The following is an 18,833-nucleotide window of genomic DNA, read 5'->3' on the forward strand; positions in this document are numbered from 1 at the left end:
ACGGTTGTCCATGGGTCCTGGGAGGCTCATGGGTTCTCAAAGGAACCCAAGGGGAGGGGACAGAGACTGATCAGTGAGGCCTAGGAGCCTCCTTACTAGATTTCTCTGTGGTCAAATATGAGGGATATTTGGCCTTTACCTGCTTCTTGCCCAGAGAAACAAGCAATCCTGTATAGAATGGGCCTGCTGAGCCTGGAGTGACAGGGAAAGAATGTTCCAGGCTCACTCCTGCTCTCACCAGAGGGAGGTGGCCCAGCCCTCAAGGGAATCGCCTGGGGCTCTTAGAGGGCTGTGGTTAAGGAACTTGCAGTGTGCTACCTTTAAAGGACAGGACCCCGCACCACAGAGGAGCAAGGATCCCTGCTCCTTCAGCATGCCCAGAATGCATGCTGGGCCAGCTCAGTGCGGGTGCCCTGTGGGATCACTCTGCCCTACTCTAGCCCACTTCATCCCTTTTCCATCATCTCCATAAACTTGCTTCTTCCTTCCTTTCTCCCTGTCTCCTCTTGAGCTTCCCCTCTGCCAACCTGAGAACCTGAGGTCCCAGAAGAATGGAAATTGGTTGTTCCCTTCATGTCAGGGAATGGGGACAGAGGTATAATGGGAGGATTGAGAATCCAGTAGGCAGAAGTCTAGGGTGAACCAGAAACCAGAGGTAAAGACAGACAACTGCCCCCTTTCACCTAGAGACTCAGGTCCCAATTTGAAAAGAAGGAGAAGCCCATTTTCAGCCTCCCTTTCTTCCACTGCCAGATAGATGGACTAGTCTACGGAGGCCGTCCACTGGGCACAGTCATACTGTCACTGAGTATCTGTGACTATTAATTATGACTTTTAATAATCCATTAGTTGTACTTTACATGAGGACACTGTAAAAAGGGATTTTTATCTAGAGAGGAAAATAAGTTAGGGAAAATAAAGAAGGCTTATTCATACACAAATTATCCAAAATTGTGTGTGTGACACTGATAGATCCCAGGTAATCCCTGTATCTCAGGTCCTGGGACTCTTTTTGCTTAGACCCGACCTCCTTCCATCCCCCTGGGGCTCCATCATTCTGAACTCAGCATCTGAGCCCTACCTAGCTAACTACTCACTGTCTAAGCTTATTGTGTCCTCCATGGCCCACACCTGCCCTAGCAGCCAAAAGAGGTGACTGCAATTTCTAGATATGTATACTCCATTTCTCATTTTAATTTCCTTCCTATTCCTGGCATAATGTCCCTTCTCTCTACTGACTTAACCCCTTATCCTCCAAGGTCAGGCCAAATATTTCCTCTCCCTTCTTCTCTACCAAGCCCAAGCTGACTTTAGCCTTCTGAGGTCCCAACATATCAGCCCTTTATCCAGACATTATTGTCATAACCCTGTGGTGCACCAGGACAGAGGCCAGCTGATGCTGCACAGAGCTTGGATACAGTCTCCATAGGTACCAGGGACAGACAAGACTGAGATAGAGGTTCTTCCGTGGGTGTGAGTACAGAGCTGTGGGAAGGTATGGGTCAGTGTGAAAGGAAGAATAAACTAGCCAGGTAGGGGAGCAGATGGCAGCTTCCGACCTGACAGGCAGTTGAGCACTTAAAATAGGGCTCATGTAGTGAAGGAATTCAATTCTTACTTTTACAATTGCAATAGCTTTTAATAACTACAAATGGGCTAATGGCCCCAGAGCTCTAGACAAAGGAATAACTAATGCCTTTTACTATGCATACGCAAATCTACATGTGAGCCTGCCTGCACACACATGTACTTATGTGGGTATGTACATGAGCACATCACCTGTGTCAGACCTTGCATGCAGCACTCTACCATGGTTCACGTGGTGTGGACTGGTGTACGGTTTCAATGTGTGTACAGAACAGGAGGGCAAGGGAACAAAGAGATCATTGTATCACACGCCCAACCCAAGCCCTCCTTTCCACTGACACCAGAGCTGCCTTAAATACACATGCTAGACCCTGTTCCCAAGACCCTCACTTTCCCCCGGGCGGCAACACAGCACCCACCCCAATCTCTGCTCTACCACAATCACCTTTGTCTTTGTGGGAAGGATGAGTCTCCTAGGACTGATATTTTAGACAAATCCAAGTGGAAAAATTTAGAGGGAGAAAAAGGCTTCATTTTGATTTTCCACTTTCTGCTGCTGTTTCGGAATCCTGGTCTATTTAGGGAGGGACCTGCGCCTGGCTGCCTCCTGGAAGGATTTGCTGTAACCTAAAGATGGTGGGTTTTTCCTCCTTGTTTCAGCCTCTTAATTCTATTGCTGTTCCCAAGACATCCATAGACAGAGCTGTGTGAGGATGAAGGGGAAGACTGGGAGCTCCTAGCTGGAACTTGGAGGCTCCAGTGTGAGGGAAGATGTGGAGAGTGTGTGGGATGGACAAGAGCACCCAGATGCAAGCAGGAGAAAGGGGAGGTGCTCATAAAACCACAGTGGGGCCTGGGTGATGACATGAAGGAGTAAATGGGAACCTCTGAGTGGCCCCGTGTGGTGTGTCAGTCGGACCTGAGTGGATGAGAATTTGTCTCTTTCTGTGCCCACTTACCTGTAACTAAATGTATCTATGTCCACAGGACCCTCCCTGCTTGTTTTAGACGGTAGAATATAGTGTCTTATAAGTTGCAGTGAAGTGTGATTAGTTAGAGGTGAGCAGGGAGACATTGGGAAAATAAGGAAGGGCTGGGTATGAAAGGAGACAAACATCCCAAACTTTCGAAACCTGGCAAGAGGCTATTAGTGTTTCTCTCCTGAGTGCGTGCTCCAAACTGAGCTGGGACATTTGCACAGAGGAAGTGGGACCTGGGAAGAAAATAGTCTTTCTGGGAGAGTGACTGATCCTTGTGCATATGGAAATTTCAACTCTTTGCAGGGAATGTACAAAGCTAAGGAGGGAGGGAAGTGAATTGGTACCCAAGGGAGCTGGGCCAGGTGTGATAGGAGGAATCAGAAAGGAGGGTAGCTGGAAAAGAAAGACAAAGAGGAAGATGCGAGTTGTGATAGGGACCAAAGCTGTTTCAGAGTGTAGAGGCTACATTCTCGTGTTGGAAGACATTCAGTGCTATGTGGCAAACTTCCCTCTTGAGAGCTGTGGAACACGAGCAGACAGTAAGCAACAAGACCAAGGAAGAGGCTAAGTTTGGGTCTGAGCAGACTTGGAAAAGCCATGAAACCATCACTAACCCCCATAAAAATAGAATGTAGGGCAAGTAAGGTGGTTCAGCAAGCAAAGGTACTTGCCAAGCTTGACAACCTGAGTTGGCTCCTTGGAACCATTATGATGGAAAGACAGAACTGACTCTCACAAGTTTTCTTCCAACCTCCACACACATGCAGTGGATTCTGTACCCCCACATGCACCATGTAGGTGTGCGTGCGTGAGTGTGTGTGTGTGTGTGTGTGTGTGTGTGTAATGGTAAAAAGTAGATTGTGGGCCACTCATGCATTTTCTATTTTCTAGCATCCATATCTAAAAAGGAAGAGAGATGAGTTGGGAGTGTACCTCAGATAGTAGAGTGATTTCTAGCATGCACAATTCTCTGGGTTCAAACCCTAGTCCCACAGGAGAGGTGGAGACAGGCTCAAAAGCTCAAAGTCATCTCTTGACATCATATCTCATTCAAAGCCTGGGCTATATGAGACCCATGACATGACAATAAATAAATAAATAAATAAATAAATAAATAAATAAATAAATAAATCAGGTCCAACTAGTTTCATATCTTATTTAACCAAATACAACCCCTAATACCATTAAAATCGTACACATCTTAGTTTAAATTTTAGCCATGTTTCTGGTGTCCACACACGACTGGCAGCAAGGAGTGGGAACTTCATCATTCACCTCCATTCGGAAGGAAAAACCAAAATGTGCTGAGGCATTCATTGGTGGAGACAGAGCCCATCAGTCTGGATCTGATGGATCAGAGAGACCCACACATCTCTGACCAAGGAGAGGCTGTTCTTGATAGTGCTGTGTTTAGGAAGCACCAGCTTGCCTGTCCTCATGGATTCTCACATCAGTCCTGAAGTAGGGATGACTCCTCTTCTGAACAAACTAATTTTGATGCTGCTATGGTGTGCCAGAGCCATGCTTAACCCCTGCCTGGGAAGGCGTTGCCTTAGGGGCTGAGGCCTGATGTAGGCGGTGCCCTGTATTCCAGGGCCTGGACAATGTGGTGAGGAAATGTCTGGGGAGTGAGGCCACGTGTGCAGTCTGTTTTTAGAGTAAACGTGGAGGCCACTCATCAGGGCACAAAGGAAGGGCCATCAACAGGACAGAAGTGGGGTGGAGCAGAGTGTGGGGTGAGGCCACAGAAGGTGGGGGTTTGGAGATAGCTGCTACTCTTTGTTAGGGATCGCAGGACGTGGTCCTGAGTACAGTATGGACTTAGTCTTCCAGGAGAGGCTGCTGCCTAGGAAGCAGAGTGGGGACTGAGTGTATCTATGTCTTCCTGCTATGCTGTTGGTCAGCTGGACATTCATATGTGCCCAGGCAGGGCTCAGTGTCTTCTGTAGTCACGCCATCCTCCAGGCTACTTGTCTGGGCCACTTCCTTTCAGGAAGACAGCCAGGCAGGCTCCTGTGTGCTCTCTGGAACTGAGCTGAGGGGAAGAGGCTGCCAAGACCCCAAAGAAAGGCCAGGAAGCAGAGGGAGGGAGGAGAGAAGGGAGGAGCTGACTTCTCACTCTCCTACCCTTAACCAACCCAGGAAGGCCATGCAGGAGACCAGACGAGGTGAGAGAGGAGCCAGAAGTCCCCACCTTAAGGGCACAGGGACCCAGGGGAAGCCAACCTAAGCCCTAGGGCCACTATACTAAGCTGAAGGAAACAGCCAATGAGAAGCCAGAGGCATCTGTTTCTTCTACAAAGAACCATTTGATTAGAGATCATCCCTCCAGCCTTATTCACTGAGTACATATACTGTGCTAGCACATTCTCTCTTTTTCACACACAAATACACACACACAGAAATACACAGACATGCACACACAAACACAGACACACACACACACAAATCACACACAGACACAGACACACACACACAGCCTCTGTCAATGCTTAACAACTCAGTTCCTTAGCGAAGCAGCTAATGGGTTTGGGGTGCCCAGACTGCAGTGGAGGTACAGAAGATAATGATAGAGCCTTAGCCTTTTGTCCAAAGTGGAAGTGCAGCCTCCTTAAGAGCTCTGAGCAGGCTGGTCTGAAGGTAGTGACTTATCACAACTGACTCCTGCTCTTACTCCCCTCTCCCCTTCCCATTACTGCACTTACTAACTAGTTGTTTAAAAAGAAAAGAACTCTGAACAGGGGCTGAAGAGATGACTCAACAGTTAAGAGCATTAGCTGCTCTTATAGCATCTCACAACCATCTGTAACTCCAGTTCCAGAGAATCTGATACCTCTTTTGGCTTCTACGGGATGTACATGCAGACAAAACACCCATACACAGAAAGATAGGCAGACAGACAGACAGACTCTGAGCAAACACACAGACAACAATGTCCCTCAGGTATTCCCTCCAAACAGCCTTGCCTGGCATCTTTGTGCAGGATCTGTGCTGGGGTTTAGAGGGTAGGGGTGAGGTGGAATGAACTGTTAGAGAGAGGGTGGACAGAATCCTGGATCTAGAAGAAGACTTGATGTTTTGGTTGTGAGCCTAGCCTTTCATTACTGAGCCATCTCTCCAGCCCAGGCAGCCCATGAGTGCAGACAGCATCTCCTGTCAGAGAGGCAAGAGGGTTGTGAAGGGACCCTGGAGGCCATGGAAGCAGAGGGGACAGGGAGGGTCTCTCTGAGGATGTGTTAGAGCAGATACCAAATGACTACAAGTGAAGGAAGTTGTGAGAAAATATGGGGCAGTTTGAGGCCAGCCTGGTCTACATGGTTCCAGGACAGCTAAGTCTATGTAGAGAAACCATGTTGAAAGAAAGAGGTGGGGGGAGCTAAGGGGCTGGAGTTACCAGAAAAGAAGCCTTAAGGAGGGTCGGGCTCTTGCATGCATTCTCTTGGAGTTGCCAGGTTCCCTTTCAATCTTAGTCTCAGACTGTCCTTCCACGGAAGTGGTAACATGTAAGCCCCCATTGCAGTGCAGATGGCCCACTCCAGTTGTAGCAACATGGGAAAACAATCCCAGGCCTCTGCAGCCAGCTAAACACACCAGAGCTTATGGGGGAGATGTCACACTGGCAACACTCAACTTAGGGAACATTCTAGAATGACAGACCTCTGGAGCCTAGGATGGTCAGCCAGTAACACCTCCCAACAGCTCCATACTGAGATCAGCTTCTCCTCAAACACTGAGCACACTGAAGGCCCTACAGGGAACTGTGGCAGATTTCAACCAGATCTCTAGGTAAAGACCTAGGTCCCCTGTTTCTCAAACTCAACCTCCCAGAAGGCAGTGTATGGCTAGACAGGGCTTACTCTGTGGCACTGGGAAGTCACTTGCTTTCCACAGGCTTCAGTCTCCTGGTCTAGAAAGTGGGGCTAATAATCCAGTCAAATCTCATGATCAGATCCAGTGAATTTGAGAACAGCAAAACTGGAAGAGTCCAAAGGTTGGCAGCCTCTGGGGATTCTCAGAAGGGGACACAGGGGTAGTGACAGCTACTGAGGAGACACTGGAAGCAATAGATGAACAGAGCAGCAGGTATTTATTCTTGGGTGCTGTCCCCAAGCAGCCTCACCCCTCCCTACCCCATCCATCTGCCTGTCCGGTGTGGGAGGTCAAGGAGACTAGGCGCTGGAATCAGGGGTGGTCACAGGTCAGCAGCTCTGAGTGGTGCATCTGGAATGAGGAGGACAGAGGGGAGGTTGAGGTTGCCAAACCCGTCTTCCTTATCCTGAGGCTCTAGTCCTGAGTGCTCGGCAGTTGTGGGACACAGCACTCCCGCTCTGCTGAACCCCCTGCACGTGGGGGGTGGGCCAGTCGGTGTGACCCCCTCCCACGTCCCACCACATGCCCGTGTCCTGAGATAGAGGCTCCCATATTTAATGGTTAGAGGATGGCGCTGCCCAACCAGACCCACCTGGCATTGCTCTCAGTGCTGGTCCAGGATGAGGGGCACCTGTGCGCTGTCCACTCGAGGAGGCAACCGCTCTCCGGTGCGCACGTTGAACATGGGCAAGGTGGAAAGAGGCCGGGGCACCTCGCGGCTGGCCGCCATCTGCCGAAGCTCTTCTGTATTCCCGTGGATGGTACAATGGTGAACCATCTGGATGCTGGAGACGCAAGCATTAGGTCATCAGCTCTTGGAACTGGCCTCTTGGGGGCTGTAGAGATAGCTCAGCTGTTAAGAACATTAACAACTCTTCCAGCGGTCCTGAGTTCAATTCTCAGCAACCATATGATGGCTCACAGCCATCTGTAATGAGATCTGGTGCCCTCTTCTGGCCTGCCTGCATACTCGCAGCAGAACACTGTATACATAATAAACAAACTGGCTTCTAAGGGTCTAGCATGGCACTGCCACAGAGACACTCTGCAGTCTGCCTGCCAGGTCTGACTGATGGGAGACTCAAATACATGATGTAGGCGCAGAGGAAAATGGGGAATTAAGTGGTGCCTGCTTGTGCCCAGTGATTGAGACAAGTCTTTGGGTACAGATGGCCTAAATTAAAAGCTCTGTGTTTTTGGCTGAACCCCTTTGTGCCTCCACTTCCTCCAACTGTAAAATAGGGATAATAATAACTATCCTCCTAGATTGTTATGCAAAGTAAGGAAAATACCGCTGGGTGTTTAGAATAGTACCCAGCATAGGTAACTCACAAGATGCCAAGGCAAGAGCAGATACCCACACGGACTATATATTTGCAGAAGCTGATATTGAACGGGATTTATAAGTCTGGTGTTCTGGTTGGTTTATTTAAGACTTAGGTAGCTGGGGCCTCAAATTCAATACTTACTGAGAATGACCTTGAACTCATGATTCTCCGGCTCCCACCTCCCAACTAGAATCACAGGGACATAACACCATACTCAGTTTATGTGATACTAAGGATCAAACCCAGGCACATAACTAGACGAGTACCCACCCAACTGGCTGCATCCCCAGCTGTATGATGTTTTTATATTCTGATGGTCCTCTCAATTCCTTCTAGAATTCAGGAACTTCCCTCAGTACTAATTCCAAACATCAAGACTTTCCCTTTCCTCCCATCCTTATGTTAGTCTGGCCACCTGACCCGTTCCTTCACCTCCTCTTGAGCCTTCTGGGAATGCCTTCCCCATGGTCCACCAAGCTCTGGAGCTTATTACATGGGCTCCTTGAACCTGATCTCTGTTCCTTTGTACCTGATACCCCTCCCCCTGCCCTGTCTCTGCCCTGTACTTGCCTCCCTGTCTCTGTTTCAGACCAGGAACTTGGAAACCCCTACTGCAGGGAATGGCCACACCCAACAGGAGGCCTTTCCTGAACTCCAGCTTCAGGGCTAGCTTTAATCACCTGACAGTCCTGGGTCCTTGCTTTCTGTTGTTCAGGAGCGAGCTGCCCTACATTTGAACAGCAGGTTGGCACAGGAGCAAAGGTCAAGACTTAACTTGGTTTTCTTTCACGGGGGGCTTCTATTACTTACTGGTTTGTGACATTTGGCAAATTGCTAAACCTCTCTGTGGTACTATTTTTTTTAAATATTACATATATATTTATGCCTGTATATATACCTGCAGGTCAGAAGAGGGCACCAGAGCCCATTATAGATGGTGTGAGCCACCATGTAGTTGCTGGGAATTGAACTCAGGACCTTTGGAAGAGCAGGCAGTGCTCTTAACCACTGAACCATCTCTCCAGCCCAAGGAAGCTATATTTTACTATAGCCAGCCCAGTGATAAATTTGACCTCTAGGGGAAGTTATTGTCAAGTCTCCTTTACATGAACCCACCTTGTTTGTTGGCTTAGTTTGGTGACATCTCCTCAAACTCCTGATCATCAAGGCAGAGCAGAGATTTTCTTTGTAAACAATGAATTTTTCTGCTAGGAGGTTGAGGCAGGAGCATTGTGAGTTTGAGGCCAGTTTGGATTATACAATGAAACTATGAAGCCATCTCAAAAACAGTTAAAAAAAAAAAAAAAAAAAAAAACAGAATTGGAGGGCTGGAGAGATGGCTAGGTGGTTAAGAGCATTGGCTTCTCTTCCAGAGGTCCTGAGTTCAATTCCCAGCAACCACATGGTGACTCACAACCATCTATAGTGGAATCTGATGCCTTCTTCCTTAAAGGCCTACCCACATGTGTAGTGAGGTAGGAATAGGGAATGGTGGGTAAAGGTATGGTTTAGATGGGATATAAGTAGATTAGCCTATTTCCTTGAGAATTTGAGTATGAATGAGATAGTATTTTACAGCTTACATTGTTATGTATTCCTATGTGGTAAGCTATGTAAAATTAAGTTTATATTTTGTTATATTGTGTTAAATGTTTCCACTTATAATATTTATGCACATTATTTTTTACCATATTCTATGTATGTATACTTTTCTTGTGTTCAAGACATTTTGTATATTGATACAATTTGGGATATTTATCTTGCTGCCCTTTATAGTTCTACCTCTTGTCTTGACACTTATACTCTACCTCTATTTTAGGGATTTACATGTAGGTATATGTAAATAGTTATATTGTTTAAGTATTTGTTCCTGCTTTACTCAGGAAAGTTTTAATCAGTCTTTTTAGCTAAGTTCCCGAGTATTACAGATTATCTTCACTCACATTTCCTGTACCTATGAGATTAGTCAGATATAGATGCTTAATCTTCAATCCTTCATAGACATGCAGAACATGGCATTTAAATGTTTTAATATTAGTACTCCATTGACATGAGACACTGTTGCTCCTGACAGCACCGTGCATTTTCCCGAAAATATGTTGGACACTGTTGTTGCTCCTGCTGGAGTTCAATCTCGCCTCAGCTAATGGCCTGTTGGGCATAGAATAGCCCCCACCTTGACCACTGATTTGGACATGCAGTCCTATGTGCTTGCAGGAGACAAATATAGAAGACTGCTTGACCTTGCCAAGTCAGGGTAAGACAGCCATTCTATTTCCCTGCTGTTGTTGTGGTCTGTCAAGTTCTCTTGGCCTTAGCCAAATCTGGGTGTACCAACGTCGCTGTGAGACCTAGGGTGACTGTTCAGGTGGCTTGCTGTTTCTGTCCTTGCTGCACCGTTTTGGAAGTTGTCCATCCGCATTTCCTGTCTACTCTAGTATTGTTATTTTCCTTCTCAGGTCTTGATGAGGTTGAAGATTAAACTATCACAACTATTATTCTCTCTTCCTAGTTAGATATATTAGGTACTAGACTTACGTTTTCCAGCTTAGGACAACTCTATTGTAAACTCCATTATGCCCTCACCCTAGGACTAGATATGTAGGTCATTTTGTTCTCGATTTTCCTTTTCTTAGAGCACACTTGTTATTCACTGTTTTGTATATAGTTTTGTATTAAGCCTAAATCTTTTCTTTAGACTAAAAGGGGAATTGTAGTGAGGTAGTCCTTCTGTAGCACTGACCACGCCCATTGGGGGGTGGAGCTATGGGCGGAGGTGACCTGAGGAAGGAGGTCGGAGTGGGCCAGGAAGGCTCTCTTTCTGGCGTGACTCGGACAGGAGAGGATCGGGTTGAATTTCCTGGTGTTCTTCTGTCTAGGTTGTAAGTTATTTCTCCCTGAATAAACATCTATTCGGCTTATTTGTTTATCCTGATCCTTATTTACCGCAATACACATGCACATAGAACACTCATATACATTTAAAAAAATGGGGGGGGGGTCAGGCAGTGGTTGTGCACATCTTTAATCCCAGCACCTGCAAGGCAGGTGGATCTCTATGTAGGGCTAGTTCCAGGATAGCTGGTAGGACTATTACACACACACACACACACACACACACACACACACACAAGAGCCCAAGATATTAGACCACTGAAGGGCAGGCAGACCTGGAGAAGCGGTGGTACTCCCCTTGGGAGTGGGATGAGTATCCACTGTCCAGAAAAAGAAGCAAGGTCACTGTCAAAGGCCAGACAGAGTTAGATAAGCTCCTAAATGTGGAATCTGACAAAATGAGTTGTCAAAAATACAACTTCCCATCCCTGGGGGAGGAGAGTCTCTGGAAGGATGAGAGCAAGTGTGTGGATGCTAAGAGGGGCCAGTGAGGGAGGTGTGTCCCCCATGCTAGGAAAGAGCCTTATCAACCAGCCCCTTCCACCCCCAGCCCTACATCTGGGTCTCATAACTCTAAGAATACACAGGTGGAAAAATCTTCCCAAGAAGAGCAGAAGAGCAGACACCAAACCCAATGGAACCGTCCCAAGGGGCTTGGTGTAAGTGCTCAGGCAGATAGGAGAGCAGGCAGGCACTGCTCCATACAAACACACTCCCACAGACACATGCACACCCATGTGGTCATAGGTCTCTCTACCACCAACAGACATTCTGCCTCCAACACACAGGCCCACAGGGCAGTGCCACTGGGGCCTTGAGGACTTTGTGACCAGTCAGATCTGATACAGGCGACAGCCAGGCAGCAAAGTCATTATTTACAGCCAATTTGAAAAATAGCAGACATTGACATAGGTAAAGTAACTGTATATGGTAGGACTAAATCAACACAAAAGTTGGGCTAGCTTGAACACAGGGCAAAATTATTGGTTACAATCAAGAAGGAAGCAGGTCTCCCTGGCATCAGAGTTACAAGCTGATCCAGGAAAGCTACAAGTGGTAAACAACATTGGTCACAAAAGAAAAGTCACAATGCCAGTGACACAACTGATCAAATATGTCACAACCCACAAAACAATTATTTAAAAAAAATCCTCCTTGTGAGATGTATGCCAAAATTATTTATCTCATTGGAAGAAATCTATAAAGTGGAAACAAATATAAGACATAAAAACCCAGCCTTTAATGCACATGCCTTTAATCCCAATACCCAGGAGACAGAAGCAGGTGGATTTCTGTGTGAGCCTGAGGTCACCTGGTCTATATAGTGAGTTCCAGGATGACCAGAGCTACATAATAAAGGACCCTGTCTCAAAAAAAAAAACAAAAACAAAACCCAAACCCTTTTTTTTTTTCTTTTTGGTTTTGAGACAGGCTTTCATGGAACCCAGAATGGCCTCCAACAGCTAAGTGGAGATCCTCCTGCCTCCACCTCTACAGTGCTGGGGTTACAGGCATGGACCACCATATCCAGTTTAATAAAGCGTTTTAACAGTTTCATGGGGAAGACTGATTAATTTACATAAATCAAGGAATTGCACTTTACTCTGAAAATTACATTCTTCGTTTAAGAAGCATTATTATAATTCTTATGTTTATGTGTATTGGAAGAGTTCCATTGGCGCTTGCCTAGCATGCATAAAGCCCTGGGTTCCATCCTAGCACCACACAAGCTGTGGCACATCTGTAAGTTCTAGCACTAAGAAGGTAAAGTCAGGACCAGAAGTTTAAGGTTATTTTCAGCTGTATATTAAGGCCAGCACTCCATCTCAAAATAATAAATGTAGCCAGGCATGGTGGCACATACCTTTAATCCCAGCATGGCAGGGGCAGATGGATCACTGCAACTTGACATATATAGGGAATTCCTATCCATCAAGGGCTACGTAGTTTGACTCTGTCTCTGGTAGTGGTGGTGGTGCACACCTTTTATCCCAGCACTTAGAAGGCAGAGGCGGGTAGATCACTGTGAGTTGGAGGCCACGCTAGTCTATAAAATGAGTTCCAGGACAGCCAGGGCTATCCAGAGAAACCCTGTCTCAACACCCTCTCCCCCCAAAAGTTGACCCTGTCTCGAAATAATAAACACAACATGTTAGCATTTTTTCCACTTAGAGACATAAAGATGCAAAGAGTGGATGGAAGAGGCCTAATGTGTGAAACCCGGATTCCATGCACAGCAGCACTAAATAATAAACAAACGTGAGGATTCCAAATGCCCTGGAATTGGTTCAGAAATGCATATATGTGCCATATATGCATAGGCACTCTCTGTGTGGGATCATCCAGCTATAGCCCTCCTCTGAAAGGTGTCCCCATTATCTGATGCCTCTGACCTTCTTAAGAAGAGACAAGGGGGCTACTATGACCCACACAGGATTCTGCCCACCTCACAATGGCTTCCTGAGGTCACAGCTTCACCAGCCCCTGGGCCTATAGCACAAATCTGCTGAGGCCGACCGCGGGTGATCATTCTCGGTCCTCCCTCTAGCCACCCAGGAGGTGTGGCCCAGACCGCTACAGAGGAGCCTCTGAGGGAAGCAGAAGCTAGAACACAGCTCACCCACTACTGAGAATAACCAGGTAGATACTTCCAGCCGCCAACCTGGAGGACACAGCATCCAATGCCCTTCAGCCACCCCCAGGGGGAGAGATGCAGAGAGACACTCCCCTGGTGTCACCGTCTGCAGCCCCAAATGCTGTGGTGGCTGTAGACCAAGATGCCAGCACATCAGGGGACCCAAGCAAGAGTGAGACTGGGTCCCCCACCAGCCCCCAAACCCTGCGGAAGCCCAGCATGTCAGCGGTGATTCTGAAGGCTGTGGCTGACAAGGGAGTTCACAGCCGTGTGTCCCTTGCTGCCTTGAAGAAAGCTCTGACCACCACAGGCTACAATATGACCCACAACAGCTGGCGCTTCAAGCGTGCACTCCAGAATCTACTGAAGAAAGGCATGCTCAAGCAGGTGACTGGCAGGGGTGCCTCGGGTTCTTTCCGCCTAGGCAAAAAGCAGGCCTTCAAGCCCAAGCGCAAGGCCAAGAGACGCCAGCGTAAAGTGCGGAGGCAAAAGCCTGGGCAGCGCCGCCGCCGGTCTGGACCACGCCAGTCATCACCAGGCTCCAGAAAAAGCCGTAACCGGCTTTTGAAAGGAGCTCGTAGGGTGGCCAAAGGCCGCCATTAATAAGGCTGGTTGGGCAGGGCGCCAGGCTTGCCACAAGCTCAGTGAAGTGGGAATAAAAAGCCCAACTTATTTCACAACGTTCTTCTGGAATCTTTGGGGTTCAGAGGGTGGGAAATCAAGCCAGGGGTTCAGGGGCAAAGAGTCAGGGAGGAGGCCACGGCCAGGGGAATCTGAGGCAGAATAAGATAGATTTGGAAAGATGTGGTAGGAGTCAAAGTATATATACATCGCCATCAGCTAGGCCAGCCACGCCTCTAACACAGGAAAAATCAGAGGCCAGCCAGGTGTCTGGTTCACAGTAAGGAGGGTGGGAAGGAATGAAGGAAAGAGGGATGGAGACTCAGTGCCTCCTGTCACTTCTCACGCCCCTTTCCTCTGTACAGTGGCAGGTCCCCTTCCCCTATGCCACAATAGCCTCTTCTAAGACCAGGACACGAAGACAAGGTCAGGACATGGACTTAGCTTCCATTCAGCCCAGGGCCAAGGCTCGGGGTCATTGCTGCTCATAAAGAGTAAAGAGTCCAATTCAACAATCCAGGAGAGCTCCCCTATCCAGTCACCCCCCCCCCCAACTGTGTTCTACTCACTCAGAGGTGGCCATGTCTCTCTTCAGCCTGTGGAAAAATGGACATTGGGGAGCTTAGTACCAGTCTGGCTTTGCTCCATGGTGTACCAAGAGCTCCCATGTAAGAATCCCATGTGCTTATATATTCAGAACCCCTCCTAGTTGCAAGCCAGACAGAAATGGATCCCCGTCTGTTTAGAAAAGGGGCCCTCTTACAGTTGAGAATCTCACTCCCTGAGAAGTTAGGGCTCCCCCTCCCAGTCCCAGAGCGGTCCCTTAGATGTCCCAGCCTGCTGCCCGCCCTGGCCAGCACACTCACTGTCCTTCACGCCGGCAACACATGATGTAAGCCAGTAGCAGGGTGAGCAGTAGGGCCACCAGTAGGGGCACCAAGAGGGTGACCAAAGCATCTGCCAGGAAGTCTCGGCCTGTGGCCTCAGTGGGTGGGCAGAAGAATGGGTCGTGCTCCAGGATCCCGTCACCTGGAGTAGGCACCTCATCCAGGGGTTCTGGCACTGACTTGTCCACCTGTGTGAAGTCCAGAGCATCTCAATGGACACAGAGACACTGCCCACAGGAGACATGGCAACCACCAACCTATCAACCCCATGTAACCACACACCTTCCTGCCTGCCTCCTCTAGTCCATGTGACTACAGGATGATCACTGGATGAGAGGCTAGGAGAAGCCAGTTCTAGGAGAAGCAGGGATGTGCAATGGTCACTCACTGCTTCACTGGGGTAAATTGCCCCAGAGTGGTGATAGTGTGCCTGTCTCTGCAGTGAATCATGGAGGTGAAACATTTTGGGGATCTGGTGTGGAGTACACAGCCTTCAGTAGGCTACCATCACTGGACCCTGATGGAGTCCCCCTTTTGCCGGTTCCTAGGAACAGAGTTTCCAGCCAGGGAGTCAGGATCTCTAGAATCCCTTGAAACATCACCAAGAGCATCAATGAGCCTCTTATTGCAGGCAGCCTTGTTTGGTGACACTTCCCATGGAAGCAAACAGAGCTGCCACACAGAGGCCCTCGCTGGAATTCCGGCTTAGAAACTTTTGGTAGTTTCAGCTGTAAGGCTAAGCAGATGTGGCATTCAGAGCTAGGGAGTCTGGATGCAAACTGTAATGTAAGCTTTGTCACCCTCTTGTGGCAGGAAATAGAACTGTGTGTGTGTGTGTGTGTGTGTGTGTGTGTGTGTGTGTGTGTGTGTGTGTGTCCCCATGACAGAGACCATAGACTGATGTTGAGACCCAAACTGGCCCTATCAGAGAAAGAAAAAAGCTGGGCTAGAGAAATAGAGAAGACTTGATGAGAACCGTACTCTAAACCCAACCCTAGAGCCAGGACCCCTCCTCACCAGAGATACATTGCACCAGTCAACTCGGAAGTGGGGTGCCAAGCTGTCATAGCAGGACAGTAATGGAGGCTGTCCCTGGGCACAACGTGCATAGCTGTCTGGTGATGCCACCATCTTCAGGCAGGTAGAGAAGGGCGTGGCAGAGCCCACCTTGATGTATACCCTGAGGCAGAAAGAAGCCACTGTCAGCACAGTGGACATAGGTAGGGCACCACTCTGCTAGGGAGAGGTGAAGGTGTCCTGCCAGTAGGCAAGGGCCTGGAGGTGAATAGGGGTGGCCCATGGGAGACACATCAGGGCCTGGTAGGAGAGATCAAAGCCCCCAAGACCTGAGACCATGTCAGAGCACCCCACTCTTAAGCACCCCAGGAATGACTTAACAGATGGATCGCATGTATCCTCATAGAGTGTCAGTAAATACAGAGTTCAGGGTGATGAGGGTGTGAACCCAAGGAGATGGGAGGGAATGGTCAGTAGTGTGTGAATCAAAGAGAAGAGATGGCCATGATGAAGGTATGCCACAGTGGTAACCGGGAAATTGGGGAGATGGCTATTTTTAGTCCACTCTCCAGTCAACCAGGAAGCCCTCCAGGATTGCCCCCTTACCCTTCCTTCCGGCCCTCAATGGGAAGAGGGACGCGACCTCCACGGTCCAAGGCAGACGTGATGTTGAGCAACTGGAGTTCCCCTGGCTCCCAGAGTCCCCCCAAGGCGGTGAGGAAGCGGTTGGCAGGTGTGGAGGGCAGTACCTCCTCCACATCATGGCTGCGTACCAGGAACTCGGCTTGGTATGGCAACTGGGGACCTGGGGAGGCCAAGTTGGCACTTAACTGCACCCCACTCTGTGCTCGGTTCCCCAAGTGCTTCCTACGCCTCCTCCAAGCTTTCCCACTTTCCCCACACCACCTCTGCCCCAACAGCCTACACACACCACAGGCCATAAGTTCCCCTCTCCACCACTGCAGCCTAGAACCCTGAAGCCTGTGGGGAGCTCCATCCAGAACTCTGCCCCTAAAGCTATCAACTCCACATCTGCCCTGGTGCCCCCTCTCCAGGGCGCCTTCTCCCCACTGCTTCCCAACATTCTCTTTCCCGGGCAAGGCTGATGCCATTGGAGGGATAGAATAGGAATGGAAGTACCTCCGGGGTCCTCAATCAGCAACAGCAGCCGCTGCCTAGTAGTGTCAAAGCTGTCACGATTGTAGGCTGTGACCTGGGGGAATGGAAAGAGGGCTGAGGAGTGGGGCGAAGGGGAAGCTGGCACAAATGGAGTGTGTGCAATTTATATGTAAATACACAAGCATAAACACCCAATCCCACTGGCAGGGCCAGTCCCACGAGGCCCCAGTGGTCACACCCCCAGGAGGTCTGGATGTCTCTGTGCTGGCACCTCAATGACCTGGCGCCCACGGTCTTCTGGAGTGGGAGTACCATAGAGGAAGCCAGGGCTATAGGGACTGCGTTGTGTGTAGCGCAGCCACCGGGGCAGGTCTGGATGTCCCTGGAGGTGGGCCTGGTAGGTGAGTCGCACAGTAGGTGGCACTGCTGATGAGAGACACAAGAGAGTCTTGGAAACTGGACACGGGGCAGGAGATCTGGATCGGCACTCTCCAGCCCACCTGGTCCCTCTCTCACCAATGTGTTCTGGGAGGCGCAGGAAGGTGGCATGTTCCAAGGGATGCACGAAAAGACGACCCACAAGTGGGTATAAGGCTGTCTGCTGGGCCCTGGTGTCCCTCAGCCCTGCCAGAAGACCTGTGGGGTCCCCATAAGTCCCAAACACGCAGCTTCAGTCATGGGAGGGGTGTGAGCTCTCTTCCCCACAGCACAGCTGAGAGCTGAGGGCCCCAGGCTGGCTCCATGGTGGGCTGCAGACCCTGTTCTGCTGCAAGGCTTCGGAGGTGACAAGTCCCAGGCTTCTGTTGGCTTTGGATTCACGGGAGTGACCCCCAGCAATCTTTTTACTCCGTGTTTTAGGCCCACGGTGGGAGGGGACTAATGTTTGGCTGAGAAAAGGGTATGCTGTGTGTGTCCAGGTTACTTGCAAAAGAACCCCATAACAAATGTCTGGGAGGCTAGAAGTAGAGAGGGCCCTCAGAAAAGGGGTAGATATTCTGAGGCCCCCAACTCCCGGAGAAGAACATGGAACAGGGTCTGCAATGCAGGCCAATAGGAGCCCAGCAAAGTGGACTTGCCCAGGCTGCCTCTGCCTTCCCTCTTAAGGCCAAATTTAGCCTGGTCTGCCAGAAGTAGCGTCCCAGCCAGCTCATTAAAGGGCCCACGACCCTCTTCCCTTGTCCTGTCATGCCCACCCAGGGCTCTAGGACATCCCTGCCCTCAAAATCACCAGCACCCATCCTCCAGAGCCCAGCTCCCTGCCCCTGGCTCCTTGATTGCTTATCATTACTGCCCCCAAACCCTCCAGTCCCTACCTCATGCACACCAAACCCCTCTTCTTAGGACCCCCTACTCTTCTCCCTCACAACCCCTAAATTCCACCCTTCATCCTGTCCCTCCCCCGAAGGTCCCCAACTTGCCCACAAAGAGAGGAATCCAAGTTACTGCTGCTGCCATAGCTGCCCCAGCCTAGCCAGCCCTGTGAGTGACAGACACAGAGGCTGGAGCATGAGGGGGGGCAGGGAGGGGCAGGGAGGGCCAGGGAGGGGCAGGGAGGGGGAGGAGGTGTCAGAGCAGCTGGGAATAGCCTTGCCCAGAGTGCCACCTCCTTCCATTCCCAGAGTGAGCACTGAATCTGGGGTAGACACTGTCCTCACACATAGTGTCCCCTAATTGTCTCCTGGTGACCACAGTGGGCTTGTGTGTGTGTGTGTGAATGTGTGTATGTGAATGTGTGTGAGTGTGTGTATGAGTGTGTGTATGTGTGTGTGAGTGTGTGTGTGAATGTGAATGTGTGTATTGTGAGTGTGTGTGAATATGTGTGAGTGTTTTGTGAGTGTGCAAGTGTGTGAGAGTATGTGTGAGTGAGTGTGCGAGTGTGGGAGAGGAGAGTGTG

The 18,833-nt window shown here is 49.4% G+C and overlaps 2 protein-coding genes across 2 annotated transcripts; one reads left to right on the plus strand and one right to left on the minus strand.

The window, feature by feature from the left end:
- Nucleotides 1-7,028: 7,028 nt before the first annotated feature.
- On the minus strand, nt 7,029-18,454 carry Sgca (sarcoglycan alpha). Its single transcript, XM_051204185.1, has 9 exons — nt 18,358-18,454; nt 17,456-17,575; nt 17,211-17,365; nt 16,961-17,033; nt 16,427-16,625; nt 15,821-15,983; nt 14,783-14,991; nt 14,486-14,512; nt 7,029-7,222 (listed from the first exon to the last, which is right to left on the minus strand). The coding sequence occupies exons 1-9, from the start codon at nt 18,392-18,394 to the stop codon at nt 7,042-7,044; spliced, it is 1,164 nt and encodes a 387-aa protein (XP_051060142.1). The 5' UTR covers nt 18,395-18,454; the 3' UTR covers nt 7,029-7,041.
- Nucleotides 13,340-13,898, plus strand: LOC127236553 (spermatid-specific linker histone H1-like protein). Its single transcript, XM_051204296.1, has one exon. The coding sequence runs from the start codon at nt 13,371-13,373 to the stop codon at nt 13,896-13,898; it is 528 nt and encodes a 175-aa protein (XP_051060253.1). The 5' UTR covers nt 13,340-13,370.
- Nucleotides 18,455-18,833: the final 379 nt, after the last annotated feature.

This window comes from Phodopus roborovskii, unplaced genomic scaffold (genome assembly GCF_943737965.1).
Source record: "Phodopus roborovskii unplaced genomic scaffold, PHOROB, whole genome shotgun sequence".
Taxonomy (NCBI): domain Eukaryota; kingdom Metazoa; phylum Chordata; class Mammalia; order Rodentia; family Cricetidae; genus Phodopus; species Phodopus roborovskii.

Bases quoted from the DNA above. Each gene is read 5' to 3' on its own strand.
- LOC127236553 (XM_051204296.1), top strand. From the start codon at position 13,371: ATGCAGAGAGACACTCCCCTGGTGTCACCGTCTGCAGCCCCAAATGCT.
- Sgca (XM_051204185.1), bottom strand. From the start codon at position 18,394: ATGGCAGCAGCAGTAACTTGGATTCCTCTCTTTGTGG. The intron at 17,366-17,455 runs GTGAGAGAGGGA...GTCTCTCATCAG, and splicing joins GCGCCTCCCAGAACACATTG to CAGTGCCACCTACTGTGCGA. The intron at 14,513-14,782 runs GTGAGTGTGCTG...ATTTTTCCACAG, and splicing joins TGTTGCCGGCGTGAAGGACA to GCTGAAGAGAGACATGGCCA.